This window comes from Cydia splendana, chromosome 14 (genome assembly GCF_910591565.1).
Source record: "Cydia splendana chromosome 14, ilCydSple1.2, whole genome shotgun sequence".
NCBI lineage: Eukaryota > Metazoa > Arthropoda > Insecta > Lepidoptera > Tortricidae > Cydia > Cydia splendana.
Genome location: NC_085973.1, coordinates 19,781,260 through 19,803,399, shown reverse-complemented (window position 1 = coordinate 19,803,399; position 22,140 = coordinate 19,781,260). Strand labels below are relative to the sequence as shown.

Genomic DNA, 22,140 nt, shown 5'->3' with positions numbered 1-22,140 from the left:
TCTAAGTAAAGTACTTTGGAACAACAAGAGTAAAGAGCAGTCATATAAGTATGCGGAAACGTGTTATTATCAATTTAAAAATGTAATTTCTCCTGGTCATTGTATTGCCTGTGATATTAGCATAAGTCATAATTTAAATAATTATAAGTTAATATTAGATGGTAGATATAATGAGATAGTGAGGACTTTACAGAATGCAGCCGTTCGTACCTGCCACCGCCGTTCTCAAACCGGTTCAACAAGGAGGAGTCAGGTCGCCGGGTGGAATCATCATGTCAGGGAATCTCATGAGACTGCTAAAATGCATTATAAATGTTGGGCGGTAGCTGGCAACCCTAGTTCTGGCGTTTATTACGAAAATATGCGAAACAGCCGTAAAGTGTTTAAAAATAAATTAAAATGGTGCCAGAAGAATGAGGAACAAATAAAAATGAATATTTTAACTTTAAATCGCGCGAATAATAATTTCTCAAAATTTTGGAAAGCAACAAAGGCTCTTAATAGTAAACAAGGGTTGCCAGCGTCAGTTAACAATGTGAGTGAACCCAATCAGATAGCGGATATGTTCGCCTCTCATTTCAAGGTTACGCCCTTGAACGTGGAAGGTGTGCCCCCGTCGGAGCTTTCAGTCCCGGTGATCCCTCACGACAATAAGCTCGTTTTTACAACGAGAGATATTGCCAATGTCGTAAAAAATATGAAGCGTGGGAAGTCCCCGGGGCACGATGGACTTAGCGTGGAGCACATTTTCTACGGTAGTGACGAGCTATATCGTGTCCTAGCAGATTTTTTCAATGCATGCCTAGCCCATTGTTATCTTCCTCCTGACACGATGAAAACAATAGTTGTCCCTATTGTTAAGAATAAAACCGGCGACCTGTCTAGTCTTAACAACTACAGGCCTATCTCTCTGGCTACGATAATCGGCAAAGTGCTCGAAAGGCTGTTACAGCCCGAATTTACCAGGAATCTTAAAATTGATCAGGCGCAGTTTGGTTTTCGCCCAGGACTTTCAACAGATTCTGCAATATTAGGTCTGAAGTACACAGTGAATCACTATGTCAAAAGGGAGACGTCAGTGTACGCGTGCTTTTTAGATCTCAGCCGTGCTTTTGACTTAGTCAACTATGATTTGCTGTGGAAAAAGCTTTTTACGTCTGGAACACCTCCCGAGGTTGTAGGTCTGTTGAGGTTCTGGTACGAGAACCAAACTAACAATGTAAAATGGGGTGACACACAGTCTAACGACTACAGGCTAGACTGTGGAGTGCGCCAAGGTGGGTTGACATCTCCGGACCTATTCAATCTATATGTCAATGACCTTATCGGGGAGCTGAGAGGCTCTAACGTCGGTTGCCATATTGGTAACGTATGTGTTAACAATCTGAGCTACGCAGACGATATGGTGCTTCTCAGCCCCTCGATAAACGGTCTTGTAAAGCTGCTCAAGATCTGCGAACACTATGCCAGTACGCATGGCCTAAAATATAACGTGCTTAAGACGGAAATGCTCGTTTTTAGGTCAGGGAAGGGTCCGGAGGTGATACCTACGGTGTGTATGAGTGGTGCGCCAATTCGGGTTGTAACGAGCTTCAAGTACTTGGGACATATCCTGAACGAGTACTTGAAAGATGACGCCGATATGGAGAGGGAGCGCAGGGCTCTCGCGGTTCGGTGCAACATGTTGGCTCGACGCTTTGCGCGTTGCTCGAGTGAGGTAAAGGTGACCCTGTTCAAAGCCTTTTGCCAATGTTTTTATACTTGTCAGCTTTGGAATAGGTACACCAGGCACTCCTTCAACGCGCTGAGGGTACAGTACAACAACGCCTTTCGTATTTTGTTGAAATTACCGCGTTTCTGCAGTGCGAAAGGTATGTTTGCGGACGCGAGAGTCCCTGACTTCTTCGCCATTCTGAGAGCCAGGTCGGCTGCCTTCCGGGCGAGACTGCTAGCCTCTGACAATGAAATTCTGTCACTGGTAGCTAAAGACTACAGTGACGAATTTAACAAACATTGGCGAAAACTGCACCGGTCTGAGAACGGCCATCTTTAGTGCAAAAGTTTGTAAATGTTTTATTTCATTGTTTTAGGTTGTAAGTTTTACTGTATTTTATATTTACTTTTACACATTTTATTATATTGTATTGTATTTATTTTTTTGGGTTTCTTGCCTGCCAAATAAAGAATTTATTATTATGTCTTTCCCATCACGGAACAATGGTGTTCCGGACCTTTGGGAGGCGTGCGCGGAGCCGAAGCCAACACGTAGAGGCCCTTTTGACACTTTAATGAAATGTAAGGGGTACACCGAGCGGAGGCTGCCCTTGCCCGTGTCATGGGACGCACGCAGAGGCAGCACCCGCCAGGGTGTAAGGACTATTGAGAGTTGATGGAATCTAAAATGAACTAGGTTATTGGGTGAAAGCGATGGACTAAGAACTGAGCTATGGGGTAAAAAACCGGACGCCTGCCTAATAAAACGGTATGCAATTTTATTTCCGGCAGACGGTGACTCGCCCTCACAAGATGGGCCCCCACAAAAAGCGACATCTAGGATGGCTCAAGGGCAACACCGGTGTGAGCGGCTCAGGGGTGTCGAGAGGTGTGCGCCGCTTTCTACCCAGTGGCTGTTAACAGCCACTGTGCCAACTCGCGTCTTATGCATATTTCACTTCCACCCCTGGAGCTTATAGCTCTAACGACTCCACTCTGGCCGGCCGGCTAAGGCAAGCCAGAGGCAGAGAATCCTGTCCCACCCACCCTCCTTGCGGGTAACAGAACTCTCCAGGAGCACTCGGGTACGTGAGGTCGCTAATCCCCAACAGCTCGCCACAAGCTGCCCTGCGTTGACTGATTGCACTGGTAAAACCAGCGGGCGATGGGGTCGTCACATCCCTACGCCTTATTATTATTATTATTATTATTATTATTTCTTTATTTGTGATTTAGGCTATAAAACTATTTCCACGGATAATAAATGAAAGCAAGATAATATTGGAGCGCATTTCATATAATTTTGATTAAAAGTAAAATATGTTTAGTTACTAGAATGGATGTCAGCGTTACAAATAATTCCATCCTAGAACAGTTACGAAAATTTGTCCTTTCAAAAAGTTCCAATTCCCATCCCATAATTATCCCATTAACAGGCTTTGGAATCTAATCAAATTTATAATTTTATTGTAAACGTAAATTTGAGCAGAATGCATGTGAATTTACATATAATAAAATTAATAAATGACTTAGATTTTAAATTTTATTTGAGATTGACATGATATTATGACACTTTTTTCCTCGTATAACGCATAAAACTTGAAAAATATGTAATTTAATTAACTTTCATATCCTTATACCTAACCGGATCCGGTCCGGCCGGATCCGGCCGGATTGTGGCAAAATCCGGCCGGATCCGGCCGGATTGATCAAATCAATCCGGTTTGCAATCCCTAGTGCAAGCGTAGGGATGGGACATGTTCATTACGGGTAGTGGGTACTGCTACCAGTGATACCGAAATTTATTGTGGTAAAATTGTTACCAATTTAGTATACTTAGAGTAAACTTACTTAATAATTATATTGATTAATTTAATATTTCATTAAGTAATTTAACAATGTACCTGAAATTTTTACTTAACATATTAGGGCATTTCTGCTTAAAGTACCCAGAACATGAATTTTAAAGTTTAGAATTTTTATATTATTTCCACTCAGAATCGCAATCTCTTTTGATACGAGAAAAAAGTGTCGCCGAAATCTCATACAATTATTTTCTTTTGTCCGTTTTATTAAGGTCATAGAAGGTTGTATTGAAAACATATTCAAATGGACCAATAACATATGCCTATTACAAATCAACTCCGAGTTCTCTCGCACTTATTTGAAGTTCATCATCAGGTCCATCTCGAGACATGAGACCTAACTGCTCACCTACAGGATTCTAAAAAACCCATACAACATATGTCTATCACAAACCAACACCGAGCTCCCTCGCACTTCTTTGAAGTTCATCATCAGGTCCATCTCGTGACATGAGACCTAACTGCTCACCTAGAGGATTCTAAAAAACTCATACAACATATGTCTATCACAAACCAACACCGAGTTCCCTCGCACTTCTTTTGAGTTCATCATCAGGTCCATCTCGTGACATGAGAGCTAACTGCTCACCTAGAGGATTCTAAAAAACCCATACAACATATGTCTATCACAAACCAACACCGAGTGCCCTCGCACTTCTTTGAAGTTCATCATCAGGTCCATCTCGTGACATGCGGCCTAACTGCTCCGCTGGCCTAGAGGATTCTAAAAAACTTACACAACATATTACCTATATATTATGTCTAAAATGGTACAATACGGTATGACGAAGCACGAAGTTTCCGCAACTGAAAAACCATCATCGTCACATCACTAGTCGAAAGGGAAAGGGATAGCGCATTGCATTTTCAAGTTGACGAAAAGGGACGGACATACTTCGCCTCTGCTTACTGACCAGTATAAAATGAACCCCGCGGACAAGAAACATTATTCAATGAAATAATGAATTTGACTTTCCTGTGGGATGTTATTCCATCTGTTTCGTAAGTAGATGTCTTAGATGACTTGCCACACCATTTTACGCTGCAATATCCCATGATTTCCCAATGAATTCAATAAGTTTACGATTTATTTTCTTAGACTCGTGCACACTGCTAACAGGTCGTTACGTTGGGCGCAACTGATCGGAGCGGCGCGCGAACAATCTTATATTTGACCTATACACCATACGGGCCGTGACCGCGAGTCGTCCTATAAGCTCGGTCTATAGGGGTTGGTCTGTGTTTAAAATAAACGCCTTATAAACCGCGAACAATTTGAATGAATGACATAAATTGACAACAGAGTTTTAACTTTTTTTAAAAGCATAGACAATTGGTGATGCAACAAGGAAATATCTGTCAACAAAATTTGGCTAGCCAGACTCTAGTTGTCATACAAATTTTTTAAATGTTTGTTTAAATTATGCAATTCAGTTAATAAATAAAAAGTATGGTCTTTATGAGATTTGAACCAGGAACCGTAGAAATGCCTTATTCTTGGGGGGGTCACATAACTCTGAAGCTGACTGTACATTAAACTCCCACAAATTTAATTAGTTCTTCATCATAATAATCTTAAAAAACTCCAATAATTTGTATGTAAAGAAAAGGACCTTGTGGTTAAGTTACATGATGAGGCATGATGATGATGGAACAGTTAGGATAAACTAATAATATTTTGGGGTTAAGATGGTATAAATCGTCTATTTCTTATCAATAATATATTTTGCTTGCCATTGAAGACAACCGGCTTTGAGGTTCAATGACCTCAGATATTCCATATGGCAATGCGTCGGGTATTGGCATTTTTCAGCAAACAAATGGCAGATTTATTCCATGCGACCAAACCAAATGAAGATTATTCTAGTTAAGAAAGACTTGACGAGAGTAACTTTGGTATACTTCCCGACATAGTCCCTTCTTGTCTTCCCCGACAAGAAATCGAAACAATTGAGTTCAATTCTAAAACCGTAACCAACCCGTCTGAAATTGCAAAGGTATTTAATGACTTCTTGATTGACTCGACGACTGCGACATAAATACTAAAGTACAAGGTGAAGAGCCATCATTGATGGTCTAACGACTTCGGGATAGTCTATTCTTGATGCCATGCACAGCAGACGAAATAGAGAAAATTATTAAATCACCCGCTTAAATCTGGAGTTACCATGGTTACCAGTACAATTTGACACTGAGTTAACGGTTTAACAGCTTAACTCCGGGTTAGTGAGATGGTGCAAGTGGGCCTTAGACTGCTAACCTTATATGATATGTATATATTAGAATTAGGGCGTCTTGTACGCAAACTTCCACTGTATTTCAAACTAACGTCCACTAATAGTAAATTAAGAGCAAGGGATGAATTTAAGCTACAGATGCCACTATGTAAGACCTCTTTATTTAGGAAAAACTGTTATGTGATGAGTATTCTTGTGTACAATAAGTTGCCATATGAGATAAGACAATTACCCGACAAATTATTTACTACCAGATTACACAAATGGTTAAAAGATAAATGCTTTTATTCTTTAAAATATTTTCTGGATTACTCTATTAACTAAATGTATTTTAATTATAGTGACTTTAAATTCATTGTTAAAGAAACTTATAATATATGTAATAATTAAACTCTACTTGACTGCATGTAATATTAATGATTTAGTATTGTTTGCCTAGTTTTGACATTGTAATAAAGGGTTTTTTTTTTAGCTTTAAGTTTGCATGCCGTATTTGGCTAAACATGTGATACTAAATTAATTTACTTTTGACATCTGTACGCATTTACCATTACCATTTATTTCTATAATAGCAGGCTACCTGGATTTGTATATTTGTATATTTGCTAGACGCCCCAACCAGAACTGAAATTATCAAATTAGTTTTTCAGAATGTTAATACAGTTCTCTACTAAACTTCTTTTCCCGTATTGACAAGATTTTTTGGGAATTTTCAATCACTCTTCCATAAGGTACCTTTTCTACTATACTATGAGACGACATTACTAGGCTTATAACTAACTTTTAACAAAAATAAAAACGGGTAAACAAACGTTACGCATTAAGGTTTCAGATCACACAATAAAAAAAATTGAGCATTTTTTCACCTTTTACAAAACTTTTAATATCTCCGAAACTAGAAACCCTCATACATTACCTCGTACCTTTTCCCATGTGGAACGTCACATTTGATATTTCTTAACCATTCACGCTGCAGTGAAAGAAACCGAACTATAAGACTAATCCTGATAAAGCCTAGTTTTCCGTCTCGGTCGGATGGAAGATCAGTTCGCAGTGACATTCGTACAAATGAGTGCCTACGCTAATCAGTAGCCAAGAGGAGCACAGCCTCCCAGTAGCCGTGACAGATGGCCAGGACAACGCTAAGATGGTGATGAGAGTCATCCGCATGTGCGCACCTCGGGTCGGTGTAGGGCGCGGCCAGCGAGCCGTTGTAGACGGTGTTGTTGTAGAGGGGCCACAGCCGCTCGTACGAGTGCTCGTGCGCCCAGAACACCAGGTCCACGGCGTACTGCTGCAGCAGCGGCTCGAGCCCTGTACAATACATGTGCGCACCTCGGGTCGGTGTAGGGCGCGGCCAGCGAGCCGTTGTAGACGGTGTTGTTGTAGAGGGGCCACAGCCGCTCGTACGAGTGCTCGTGCGCCCAGAACACCAGGTCCACGGCGTACTGCTGCAGCAGCGGCTCGAGCCCTGTACAATACATGTGCGCACCTCGGGTCGGTGTAGGGCGCGGCCAGCGAGCCGTTGTAGACGGTGTTGTTGTAGAGGGGCCACAGCCGCTCGTACGAGTGCTCGTGCGCCCAGAACACCAGGTCCACGGCGTACTGCTGCAGCAGCGGCTCGAGCCCTGTACAATACATGTGCGCACCTCGGGTCGGTGTAGGGCGCGGCCAGCGAGCCGTTGTAGACGGTGTTGTTGTAGAGGGGCCACAGCCGCTCGTACGAGTGCTCGTGCGCCCAGAACACCAGGTCCACGGCGTACTGCTGCAGCAGCGGCTCGAGCCCTGTACAATACATGTGCGCACCTCGGGTCGGTGTAGGGCGCGGCCAGCGAGCCGTTGTAAACGGTGTTGTTGTAGAGGGGCCACAGCCGCTCGTACGAGTGCTCGTGCGCCCAGAACACCAGGTCCACGGCGTACTGCTGCAGCAGCGGCTCGAGCCCTGTACAATACAAGCACGTAGGATAACAACAATCATAAATTGTAGTTGTAATTGTGGTGGGGCTGACTCCTAAAACAATTTATTACTTATTTTAAAGAACACGCTAAAATAAGCATATTTTGTATTGGCACTTTTGTCCTAAAATCTAAAATTGTTGACGTAATATAATACGTACATACTTTTTTCACTATGTACAGTAAAATGTAGCTATCTTTTGGTATTGTAGGTCGCTTCGATCATAAAGTTTCTTACGAAATACTGTGTTCACATTTAGGTAACATGTAGTTACATTTCTAAACTATTTCAGCCTTAGCTACAGCCTAATACATATTACCCAAACAGATCAAACGTAGACCAATAACTGAGGACCGTAAGAAAGAGCTGCCGATTTGACCCTCGTGTTACCCAACTCAAATTGTAAGGTCCACTATCATGTAACGCTAGGTCACGCTAGGGTAGGGTCGCGGGTCAATGAAACCTCAAGTTACTTAATAAATAACTATATTGTCCGTTCCTCACAGCACTGGGTAGATGAGCGCACTGAGAATAACACTGGCCTGACTAGGGTCCGGTAACGGAGGCGCCAAGTAAGAGGTTGCAGGGACCAGGTAGCACCACGTCAGCTAGGCATGGCTCCAGCGAGTTCCGTGACTGTCTGTAGTACGGCAACTCCAGCCTTACGCTGGTACTTCGGTGTCGTGTAAATGATCCTGGAATTCCCAGAGATAAGCGTTAGGGTGCAGGCCATATCGTCTGTTTGTGCCGGTCAAGGTCCAGTGTTATGTATTGAAGAGAAGCGCAATTAACTAGCTCAACTGGCAACTTTAAAAGCTTATAGCAGTATTTAATAGCACAGGTCTAATATACAATTAAGCACACAAGCTACATAATGTGAACTCACCCCAGCGGGAAAACACTCGACACTAAAATTAATAAAATAAGTATACGCGACACCACATGCAACGTGTCGAATAACGGAATTTTTAATTGCAAGTAACACGCGCTCCCCGTTCGATGGCTAGGAGCGGTGTGAAGCCAGAGAAAACCGAGTGCCGCTCGCCGGCGGCGCTCGCGCATCATCGGAGTAGCTCGTTAGCGTTAGGGATCCGCTCTCGTCCGCGTACTGCAGCGCGCGGCGATTAAAACCTTTAGCGCTTTAAGTAAATAACGTGGTTCCGTATTAAGACTAAGTTAACGCGTACTCTGAGAGTGCGACGTTACAGTACTCCGCGGCAAACGAAAGGATTTGCGACTAGCAACGGAAATCCGTCTTCCTAATCTGCATAATTTGTTAACTTCAGATCTTTGATATGCCAGCAACCGATCGACTGACCGGACTCGTCACTCAGTTCGTAGACTAAAGGCGATTTTTTACCAATGATCCTGCAGGGCACGAATTTAGGTGCTAGTTTTTTGCTGAACCTTTTGTCCTTGTCACTTTGATAAAATGTTCTCTTCCAGACTAAGTCTCCTATATTAAACTCTGCAGGTTTCCTTCGTAAGTTATACGATTGGCAGTTCCTTGAATGAGCTTGTATCAACGCCGCTTGTACCTTATCAAAAATGCTGGAAAGGACACCTAGATTTTCAGCATAAGCATCCCGAGGCTGATAGATAAGACTGTCACATTTTGCATCTATATAGTGCGAACCACACGTAACCAACTCTCGACCATGCACAAGGAATGAAGAAGAATAACGCGTAACTTCATTATAAGAGTTGTTGATAGCAAATTGGATCTGTGGTATCTGTTCATCCCAAGTACGATGATCTTTATCAACGAATGTCGAAATTGCGGTCATAATTGTTTTATTATATCTTTCAACTGTATTTACATGCGGGGAATATTTAGGAGTGAAGTGCACGTTAGGTACTTTATATTTATCAAGCATATTTTTCAATGTTGCACTTATGAACTGCTTACCATTATCGAGAATAACAGTTGCAGGAATGCCATGCACAAGGAACACGTTTTCCTCCAAAATTTTAGTAATTATCGCAGCAGTAGCGCGTCGAATAGGGAACAGAAGGCAATATTTACTGAAGCAGCAAGTAACTACGAACAGAAATGTATTTTGTTTTTTGGACACCGGTAGCGGTCCTACTAGGTCTATGCTTATAGATTGGAAGGGCCTAGCGCATACCTTCGGCCGACCCATCTCTCCCAGCGGAGGATGGTTTTGATGTTTATGAGCAATACAAGCGTCGCAAGAGTTTACGAATTTCACTGTATCGCCATGCATACCCGGCCAATAGTATCTTAATGCAAGCCGCTTATAGGTTTTGAAAATACCGAAATGGCCAGCAATTGGTTGAGAATGATTCTCTTCCAGTACAGAGTGTCGTAGTTCGCTCGGTACAACTTCCTTCCAATCAAACTCCTCACGCAAGGAACAGTTGCTTTTCATTAATCTAAAAAGCTTCTGATCCCTTACTATATAATTTGGAAAAGAAGTAGGAGAATTTTGACAGCCATTGTAGATATTTAAGTACCACTGATCAGTCGACTGAGCAGCGTCGGTACTGTCATTAATTGCAGAAACAGGGCAAGCTCGCGACAAGGCATCAGGAATTACATTTTCAGAACCCCGACGATGCTTAATTTCAAAATTAAAAGCTGAAAGTCGCACACCCCAACGTGCAAGGCGGCCAGTAGGGTTATTTAGATTCAAAAACCATTTCAGAGCAGAGTGGTCGCCACTGTAACGCTAGGTCACGCTAGGGTAGGGTCGCGGGTCAATGAAACCTCAAGTTACTTAATAAATAACTATATTGTCCGTTCCTCACAGCACTGGGTAGATGAGCGCACTGAGAATAACACTGGCCTGACTAGGGTCCGGTAACGGAGGCGCCAAGTAAGAGGTTGCAGGGACCAGGTAGCACCACGTCAGCTAGGCATGGCTCCAGCGAGTTCCGTGACTGTCTGTAGTACGGCAACTCCAGCCTTACGCTGGTACTTCGGTGTCGTGTAAATGATCCTGGAATTCCCAGAGATAAGCGTTAGGGTGCAGGCCATATCGTCTGTTTGTGCCGGTCAAGGTCCAGTGTTATGTATTGAAGAGAAGCGCAATTAACTAGCTCAACTGGCAACTTTAAAAGCTTATAGCAGTATTTAATAGCACAGGTCTAATATACAATTAAGCACACAAGCTACATAATGTGAACTCACCCCAGCGGGAAAACACTCGACACTAAAATTAATAAAATAAGTATACGCGACACCACATGCAACGTGTCGAATAACGGAATTTTTAATTGCAAGTAACACGCGCTCCCCGTTCGATGGCTAGGAGCGGTGTGAAGCCAGAGAAAACCGAGTGCCGCTCGCCGGCGGCGCTCGCGCATCATCGGAGTAGCTCGTTAGCGTTAGGGATCCGCTCTCGTCCGCGTACTGCAGCGCGCGGCGATTAAAACCTTTAGCGCTTTAAGTAAATAACGTGGTTCCGTATTAAGACTAAGTTAACGCGTACTCTGAGAGTGCGACGTTACAATCACTGACCTTGATATTTTTTCCTACTGTACGCAACACTGTGTAATTGGGTATTTATTTGGCTACCAAAGTTAAAGAAGATTTATTTAAAACTTTTTTTTATTCGTCACACATTATAATTAATTGCAAATGTATGGAATAACTCATTTGTTATCGTTACCTATTATAGGTAACGATAAACGTTTGTTTTTGAGGTGCCGCTATTCGGCTTAGGAGGGCAGTATACCTCGTTATTTCAGCATTAGAAAAATGTTAAACAAACTTGACAATATGTCTTTTTATTATGGCTGCTATTTAACTGATCACCAGATTTAGTAAAATTTTATACCAAAAAAATCTATTTTACCACCCTAAGATAATGAATGATCACCAAAATTATAACACCATTTTAATGTGATATGATTACCAATTTCATTACATTTTACTATCCTTTTAAAGGAAATGACACCAAACGAATCATTATTAATCCAAAAATAGTAAATGATTACAAAATTTCAAACCCCATTTTAATGTGAAATGATAACCAAATTTTTACATCTTGCTATCCTATTAAAGAAAATGACACCAAAATAATCATTGTAAACCCAAAAATAGTAAATGACCACCAAAATTAGAACTCCATTTTAATGTAAAATTATAACCAAATTTTTAAATCTTGATATCATATTAAAGCAAATGACTACAAAATAATCATTGTAAACCCAAAAATAGTAAATGACCACCAAAATTGTAACCACATTTTAATTAAAAATGTGCAAATATTTAATATAATTATCGTTATCCTATTAAATTAATTAATCCACTTCGTCACCTTTTTCTAGTAGCATTTTATTTCTGTAACAGTCGCAGTTCTAACCTAACCTAACCCACTTTTCTAGTAGCATTTCGTTTCTGTAAGGGTCGCACTTCAAACCTAACCTAACCTAACCCACTTTTCTAGTAGCATTTCTTTTCTGCAAGGTTCGCAGTTCAAACCTAACCTAACCCACTTTTCTAGTACCATTTCGTTTCAGTATGGGTCGCAGTTCAAACCTAACCTAACCCACTTTTCTAGTAGCATTTTTTTTTTGTAAGGGCCGCAGTTCAAACCTAACCTAACCCACTTTCCTAGTAGCATTTCTTTTCTGTAAGGGTCGCAGTTCAAACCTAACCTAACCCACTTTTCTAGTAGCATTTCTTTTCTGCAAGGGTCGCAGTTCAAACCTAACCTAGCCCACTTTTCTAGTAGCATTTCTTTTCTGTAAGGGTCGCAGTTCAAACCAAACCTATCCCACTTTTCTAGTGGCATTTCTTTTCTGTAAAGGTCGCAGTTCAAACCTAACCTAACCCACTTTTCTAGTAGCATTTCTTTTCTGTAAGGGTCGCAGTTCAAACCTAACCTAACCCATTTTTCTAGTAGCATTTGGTTTCTGTAAGGGTCGCAGTTCAAACCTAACCTAACCCACTTTTCTGATAGCAGTTTGGTCCTATATGGGGCGCAGTTCAAACCTAACCTAACCCACTTTTCTAGTAGCATTTCGTTTCTAGAAGAATGATTATTTTGGAGTCATTTGCTTTAATAGGATAGCAAACCTAACCCACTTTTCTAGTAGCATTTCTTTTCTGTAAGGGTCGCAGTTCAAACCTAACCTAACCCACTTTTCTAGTAGCATTTCTTTTCTGCAAGGGTCGCAGTTCAAACCTAACCTAGCCCACTTTTCTAGTAACATTTGTTTTCTGTAAGGATCGCAGTTCAAACCAAACCTATCCCACTTTTCTAGTGGCATTTCTTTTCTGTAAAGGTCGCAGTTCAAACCTAACCTAACCCACTTTTCTAGTAGCATTTCTTTTCTGTAAGGGTCGCAGTTCAAACCTAACCTAACCCATTTTTCTAGTAGCATTTGGTTTCTGTAAGGGTCGCAGTTCAAACCTAACCTAACCCACTTTTCTGATAGCAGTTTGGTCCTGTATGAGGCGCAGTTCAAACCTAACCTAACCCACTTTTCTAGTAGCATTTCGTTTCTAGAAGAATGATTATTTTGGAGTCATTTGCTTTAATAGGATAGCAAACCTAACCCACTTTTCTAGTAGCATTTCGTTTCTGTATGGGTCGCAGTTCAAACCTAACCTAACCCACTTTTCTAGTAGCATTTCGTATCTGTATGGGTAACAGTTGAAACTTAACCTAGCCCACTTTTTTAGTAGCATTTCGGTTCTGTGAGGATCGCAGTTCTAACCTAACCTAACCCACTTTTATAGTAGCATTTCGTTTCTGTAAAGGTCGCAGTTCAAACCTAACCTAACCTACTTTTCTAGTACCATTTCGTTTCTGTATGGGTCGCAGTGCTAACCTAACCCACTTAACTGATGGCAGTTTGACTTACTTGTCTAGTAGCATAACGAAATGCTACTAGAAAAGTAGATTAGGTAAGGTAGGTATGCGGTGCGGGGTACGGGAGGTTGAGCGGGAGGGGCTAGTAATTTTGGCATCAGTTTACTTTATTTGGTAATATGTATACATTTTTTGGTTATCATAGTGGTTTATTTAGGTGAAAATATCGCATTAATTTGGTCTTCAAGATTTGGTGATCATTAATGATTTTTGGTGATCATTCAATATATTTGGTATTTGAATACAATTTGAAGTGCAGTCGTAATTAAAATGGTGGTACTTTTGCATTTTTTTGGTGTTCAGTAATTTTTTTTGGTAAGCATGATTTTTTTATTTAGGGTACCAAAGTATTTTTTGGTGGTCATTATATTTGTAGCCTGGCTGCTATTTAACTGATCACCAGATGTAGTAAAATTTAATACCAAAAAATCTATTTTACCACCCTAAAATAATGAATGATTACCAAAATTATAACACCATTTTAATGTGAAATGATTACCAATTTATTACATTTTACTATCCTTTTAAAGGAAATGACACCAAACTAATCATTTATTAACCCAAAAATAGTAAATGATTACCAAATTTCAAACCCCATTTTAATGTGAAATGATAACCAAATTTTTACATCTTGCTATCCTATTAAAGCAAATGACTCCAAAATAATCATTGTAAACCCAAAAATAGTAAATGACCACCAAAATTGTAACCACATTTTAATTAAAAATGTGCAAATATTTAATATATCGTTATCCTATTAAATAAATTAATCCACTTCGTCACCTTTTTCTAGTAGAATTTTATTTCTGTAAGGGTCGCAGTTCAAACCTAACCTAACCCACTTTTCTAGTAGCATTTCTTTTCTGCAAGGGTCGCAGTTCAAACCTAACCTAACCCACGTTTCTAGTAGCATTTTGTTTCTGGAAGAATGATTATTTTGGAGTCATTTGCTTTAATAGGATAGCAAACTTTACCCACTTTTCTAGTAGCATTTCGTTTCTGTATGGGTCGCAGTTGAAACCTAACCTTACCCACTTTTCTAGTAGCATTTCGGTTCTGTGAGGATTGCAGTTCTAACCTAACCTAACCCACTTTTATAGTAGCATTTCGTTTCTGTAAAGGTCTCAGTTCAAACCAAACCTAACCTACTTTTTTAGTACCATTTCGTTTCTGTAACGGTCGCAGTGCTAACCTAACCTAACCCACTTAATTTTCATGGTCATTATATTTGTAGCCTTTTATTATATACCACTTGACGAAATAGTAGGTAACTATTACTTTATGAAACCAAAATAATGGAAATGATCGTAATTGTTACATATATTATATTATGTATTTGCTGTGACTTAGTTTTCATGATTTTTTCAATAAAAAGATACGTCAACATTGTTTGCCTTAAACGAGATATACCTATTTGTTAGTTCGTTATTAACATGTGTTTCAAACGTGTAACTAGATAAAACATATCAGTTACATACTTTACCTACATGTGCATTGTGCACATTCCATAAAGTAGTTTAAATGATGTTTCACAGTTTAAACATGCTTATTTTATTGAGTCATTGATGGACATGCAGTATAGCTAGCACGTGTATTCATTAATGTCAAATTAAACATGATTTATACAAAAAGTCGTAACTAGGTTGGTTATAATTGTTATAGATAATATATCGGTGATTCCGTCATGAAGTTGCCTAGTAACTCTCACATTTACATACCTAATACATATAGGTGTGCATTATGGAAATGTGAGTCAGAGATATATCACATGGCTTACTTTTATTTCTTTAATTACATAATAATAAGCATTCACTTGTTGCACGGGAAACACAAGAGCGGTATTGTACCTACACTCTGATTGCTCTATACAGTACAGGCCATTACGATTAAATAAATACCTAAACCTATTTGTCAAGGTTTTGATATTTATAATCGCTCGCGCTGCTAGGTGTCCCTGAAATACACTACGAGTTCTATCAAGGTCATATCATAACATAAATCACATTAATAAGAAAAAAAAATCAGAACAGAATACCGCTCTTGTAAAACAAAGGAAGCGTTTACAGTGGCAATCTATCGTTTTCGATGGCCTCGCCGTATCCTAATTGCTAAAATATCTAATGTTGTGTCTGTATATATTTGGAGTATACCGATCCCCTTCTTTTAAAAATACAGATAAATTCTTAACTTCCTTGGAATCTCATTTACTCCAGGCTACAGCTAATGAGCAAATTATAATCGCTGGTGACATTAACATAGATATTATGGCATGCAATGAAAACCAGGAATACTTATGTCTGGCGGCCGAGTTTGGGTTTTTACCAGCCATCACTTTGCCCACTAGAGAGAGAGCATGTCTGGATCATATATTTATTAGATCTAAGAGCCACTGTGTAGATTTGGTCTGTAAAACTGACATGACAGATCATGACATTACAATGGCTGGCATAAATCTTATGCAAAAACGATGCAACCATCCTGAACGATTTATTTTAAAAAGGGACATCGAGGCCATCAATGCTGAATTGAAATCGACTACTTGGCCAGACATATCGCACAAACACGTTGACGAAGCAGCATCGGATTTTATGAAACACCTTGACAATGTTATTAGCAAACACACTCGAAATGTCAAACTGAGTCGTTCAAATTTTAACATAAAACCTTGGATAACCCCAGGACTTCTGCGCTGTATAAGACACCGTGACCGTCTACATTTGGCAGCTAGAGCTGAGCCACAAAACGAAGTCTTACATATAACATATAAAAGGTACAGAAATTTTTGCAACTCTTTATTGCGCAAAATAAAACAAGAAAATGACAGAAAAGAAATTCAGGAAAGCAAGGGCAACCCAAGGAGGTTGTGGAAAACAATAAAAAATGTTTTTCATATTTCTTCTTCCAATAATGAGCCATCTGAATTACTGTCCTTACAAGGATCCAATGGTGAAAAAGAATCTCTTGACATATGTAACCAGTATTTTTCTACCATTGGACAGTCTCTGGCAAACGATATTCTGACTAAAATTAACACTAGTGAAGAAAGCCTAGCCTCCTCATACACAGCACCAGATATCGGCAATCCGAGTTCCTTTTTTATGCATCCCACCAATGCTCGTGAAGTTGAGTCCATAATTTTGCGGCTCGATAAAAAAAAAGCGCCTTGTCTTGACACAATTAACAACTCTCTTCTTAAGCAGATAAAGGACGCCATAACCGATCCACTGGCGAACATTTTTAATTTGAGTTTTTATACTGGCATTTTCCCAGATATTTGGAAACTTGCATCTGTGTGTCCGATATTCAAAGGCGGTACCAGAGGTGATCCAGGAAATTATCGGCCTATCTCACTCCTTAGTACCTTTTCAAAAATACTAGAAAAGCTTGTGAATAACAGACTAGTTAACTACTTAGAAAGTCACAATCTACTGTCGCACCGCCAACTAGGCTTCAGAAAGGGTAAGTGTACGGAGGAGGCTGTACAAATTTTAACTACATCTGTAGCCAACTGCTTGGAAAATAACGAAGCCTGCATTGGAGTGTTCTTAGACTTGGCTAAGGCCTTTGACACGGTTTCCGCTTCGATACTTATCAAAAAACTAAACGCGTGTGGTGTTAGAGGTTTACCTTTGCAATGGTTCAAAAGCTATTTATCGAAGCGTAAACAAGTTGTGAAGATTGGTCAACGTAGGAGCAGTACAATGGAAGTTCGTTTTGGAGTGCCACAAGGGAGTATACTTGGGCCAACCTTGTTTATTCTGTATATGAACGACCTCCACAGTGTACCTCTGAAGGATGCAGAAATCAACTGTTATGCTGATGACACTGCGATTATCTTTCGTGGACACAATTGGAGAGAGGCTTTTAAAAACACAGAGCAAGTTATGTCTTTAGTCGCTAAATGGCTGCAAAATAACTTGTTAACCTTAAACAGTAAAAAGACGAATTTCCTTTGTTTCCATAAAACTCTAGCATCGTCACCTCCCCCTTCCGCGCTGGGCATAAAAATTCACAATTGCACAGGTGATGGAGACGCATGTTCATGTAGTTCAATTTGTCGAGCCGAGGCGATTAAATACTTAGGCGTCATAGTAGACCACAATTTAAACTTTAAATCACACATAGCTGCACTTTCAAATCGAGTGAGACGAATAGTTTTTGTTATGTGGAACTTAAGAAACGTGGCTGACATCCAGACTCTCAAATCAGTATACTACGCATTGTGTGAATCTCTTCTGACATATTGTATAAGCTGCTGGGGCAGTGCTAGCAAAACTGTTATTATCGAGGCTGAAAGAGCACAGCGCGCAGTCCTTAAAACAATGTTCAATAAACCCTTCAGGTACTCAACATCTTTGTTATTCCAAAAGTCCCAAGTGCTAACAGTACGTCAACTATATATACTCAAAATCGTGGTTAACAAGCATAAGCAAATTCTTGGAACCGATGAATACAAAGATATGCTAAAAAGAAGAGTGTATCGAACACAAGTTCCGCCGTTTCGTACTGCCTTTGCGAAACGATTTGACCCTTATATATCTAGTTTTATATACAACACTGTCACTAGAAATGTAAATATTAAAGAAAAACCAGTATTTAAAGCAAAACAACTTATAAGGGAGTGGCTAGCCAACTTAAATTACGACGAGACGGAAAAAATAGTCCAAATTCGAAATAGTTGAAATTTTTCATATGCAAAATTAACTAATTTGTATTATTATCACACCCCGTTATCAGTGTTGCAGATTCATTGAAATCTGGTACTAGGGTTGTTACATAATATTTATGTCGAGTAAATGTGACATATTGTTTAAATTTTTGACAGAAAAATATTTTAACATAATCATCTTACCTTTTGTTAATTTATTATTTAATAATAAATACCTAATAGGTAGGTATTATCAATGCAATTATTATTGTCAATGCAACATGTGTACTATTGCTTGAAGAATGTTTTTACAGGTAAAATAAAACATTTTTTTTTACTATCACATTATATTGTTTCTTGAATAAATATCATACGCAAAACATTTGTATACTTTCATTAGTGGTAAAATGTAAATTTATTTTATTAGTCATTAAAAATACCTACATTTATTTTTTCAAAAACACAGAAAACTAAACTATTTCTTCTAATATATTATACTAGCGACCCACCCCGGTTTCGCACGGGAAAATCACGGGTTCCTCTACTGTATTATGCATTCATTATACTTAAAAACCTTCTTCTCGAATCACTCCATCTACTAAAAAAAAGCCGCATCAATTGGTTGGGTCATTTTGAAGATTTAAGCATAGGTACATAGGGGCGGACAGACAGCTACAGTGACTTTCTTATATATGTACTATGTAGTGATTCATTACTTGTCTGAATAAATTATTAAAAGTTTTTCTAGATTAGCTGGCGTTAAATTTTGTCGTCTGTTACTGTATATCCATTTTAAATATGAAAAAGATCGCTCCACAGCTACAGATGTTATTGGTAAATATTTTAGGTAATTATAATGTTCCACTGTGTTTTTGTTAATGCATTTTGTAATTTCAGCTTCCCCATTATTAAGTAAATTTAAAATAACTCTTACTGTACTGAAATCGGGATTTTTTTTTAAGACTGTGTTCAACTTCGTATATACAATTTTTCCTTTGGGGTGAAGGTTTGACATAGACAACTTTTTTTGGACACCAATAACAATGCACATAGATTCTTCTAACGTTAATTTGGAATTTTGTAATTGATCTATTGCAATTGTTAGGAAACAAAATTTATCAACTATGAAATCAATGTCGTGCTTTAAATTTGGACTGCAAAAAACTCGCTTCGCCGCTGCTATGGCAACAGCATCTCGACTGTTGAATTCATTTATTACGTCTTTGATTTCAGTAAAGTATTTTTGATAATAGGTAACTGCCTCTAGCCATGTACCCCATCTTGTGATGACCGGACGGGGAGGTTTTGGAATTGAAGGAAACATGTCTTTCAGTTTCTGAAGTCGTTTTGGCGATTTACTAAATACTTTTTTGACGCTGTCAACCAATTTGTTGACATTTGGATATATACCTCTTATCGTGTCAGCTACTCTGTTCAATGCGTGGGCTATACAAGTTACATGAGACATATTTGGAAAAATCTCTTTAAGAGTTTTTGCAGCCTTTATCATGTACGGGGCAGCATCCGTTGTTAAAATTAGTAGCTTATAAAGATTATTTTCGTAATTGCCACCCCACAGGTCTTTTAGAGTCTCGACTACTAAATCTGACACAGTGCTATGATTTGTGGTTTCTAAAATTTTACTTGCATATATTCGAGGTGTTGAGACACAGTTATCCATCTTCCCTATAATGACATTGGCGATGCTTTTTCCATGATTTTCAGTCTCATCAATGCTCAAATATATGTAGGAGTCCTTTAAATCTATTCTTATCTTTTCTTTTTTTTCTTCATATATGACTGGCAAGTAATTTAATCTTAATGTAGACTCACACGGAAGGCTGATGTCATTTCCATATTTATGCGTCAAGCAGTTTTGAATAAATTCTCTAAATTTGGGGTTATCCAATTGGCTCCAGGGTATATTACAATTAACAAAAAATTCAGTCAAATCTTTATTGAATTCCGGTTGCATATTCTTTATATTTCTGTGTTTTAATGTATCACAATGCTTTTGTACACTGAACTTGGAGAAAAATAAAGATACATTACAAGATTTACAAAAAACTCTGGAATCTTGAATTTCTAAATTTTCAGCTTCAAAATCCAGGTCAAAGCAAGATGGAGAATTGCCGGCTTTGTCATTGTGACCTCGAGTTTTAAGATGTGATTCCAAAATAAACTTTTTCGGTTTAAGTTCTATATCACATACCTTACAAAATATAGTCTGCCCATGGGTTTCAAACTCTACGTTATCCTTCAGATAATTATCCATGCTTAGTGTACAGAAATACGCTATATTTTTTAAGAATATAGTTATTTCGATTTAAGTATGACGTCCATCTAAGCACTCAAGTCAACAAAAGACAATGTTGTAAATAGATTGACATTGTGAGTAAGAACAACTGGCCAGTAATTGCTTTGATGGATAAGGTTTATCTCGAGGGCCCTTATGCGAGAAATAAAAGGATGTTGTGGATTTACAACCGCAATTTAATTAAGGATATATATACTAAACTAATTTAAATACTTTTCAATCAAATTCACTACTTCAATCCAAAAAGGTTCCATTTGTTGAGGTGATATTTTCATAAGCATTTTTCTTAATTTCGATGTCTCCCTATTGCACGTGCAGTTGAATTCCCCTTTTGTCCATCCATTTTCACATTCTGTTGTATATTTTCTGAACACTTTAACTACTTCATCCCAACAATCGTCATAGTTGTATATGTCAACATGTTTGTCATAATAATTTATTATTATTAGTTTAGTTTTAATGTTTAATTTAAATGTATAAGTACATACTTAGTTGTAGACAAAACCAACCGATTAAATATGTCAACCGACTGAAGCATACTTTAGTTATAACATAATATGTTATTGGTCGCCGCGATACAGGCTTGCCTAGTGCGGTTACCAATGTTTATCAACTTTGTAATAACTTTTTGCTGAATAAATATTTTTTCATTTTTTTTTTCATTAAAATATATTACTCAGGTAAACTAACTTTGTCTGTAGAAATCAAGTTTCAAAATTTGTATGGAAGATCGATCCTATATACGCGCCTACTTCTTTCTAATTTGCCGCCTTTTTCTAGTGACAATGTTGGCTTTATCATTGAAAGTGTGTATCCGTTGTTGGTAGTAATACGCACCGTGTCCGAAGAAGGGGTTGCCGGTGCGCGAGAACTCGTACTCGCAGTCCGGGAGGTCGTCGGCGTTGCTGCAGTACATGGGCCGGTGGCCCATCAGCACGATCCACGGCCGCACCGTCCTGGGGACACCGTTCTAATCTATACTCCGACGAGCCTGCTTTGTAAGTAGAAAAATGTAGACGAAAAGGATTGACATTGTCCCTATTAACTAGCACAATTTACAATATTCCTAACGCGCGTGTGCACTGTTTTAGGGTCGATCAACTATTTCTTTTTGTTATTCTGTCCCATCAGCCAGGAGACAATAGTAGCATAGTTTCTTAGAAGAGCTGCTGTACCATGTTCTACAAACGTGCTTAGTAGATGTCCCATTATGGAAAGGCCTTATAACTACCAAAAAATTCAAGTTTTTGGTTCATTTAAATACGAAATAACTAGTATTTTAAGAGTGACCCAGGAGACCGTAACCATGGCAACTAGTGACAAGAAAAAGTTGATTCACCCTATAAAAATGATCGGCGGCGGCGTATCCGTAAATTAGCGGTGACGGCGCGGTAACAATGCCCGTTGGTGGCGCGCCGATGCGACACAAGTCTGACACAAAGTTCCATCACATTCAATGCTTATGTTGAAAATAGTCTCGGAGGTCGAAAAAGATAAATCACCTTTAAGAAAGAAAGGAAATATTCGTCGACATAAGGGAGAAGTACCTAAGCTGCT

The 22,140-nt window shown here is 39.1% G+C and overlaps 1 protein-coding gene across 1 annotated transcript in view; it reads right to left on the bottom strand.

Moving 5' to 3' along the window:
• Window positions 1-22,140, bottom strand: part of LOC134796681 (acid phosphatase type 7-like) — a 40,666-nt gene that overhangs the window by 11,201 nt on the left and 7,325 nt on the right. Inside the window, exons 7-8 of the mRNA XM_063768831.1 lie at window positions 21,421-21,539; window positions 7,622-7,757 (exon numbers count right to left, since the gene is read on the bottom strand). Of these exons, the coding sequence (XP_063624901.1) occupies window positions 7,622-7,757; window positions 21,421-21,539 (255 nt within the window). The remainder of the gene's footprint in view (window positions 1-7,621; window positions 7,758-21,420; window positions 21,540-22,140) is intronic.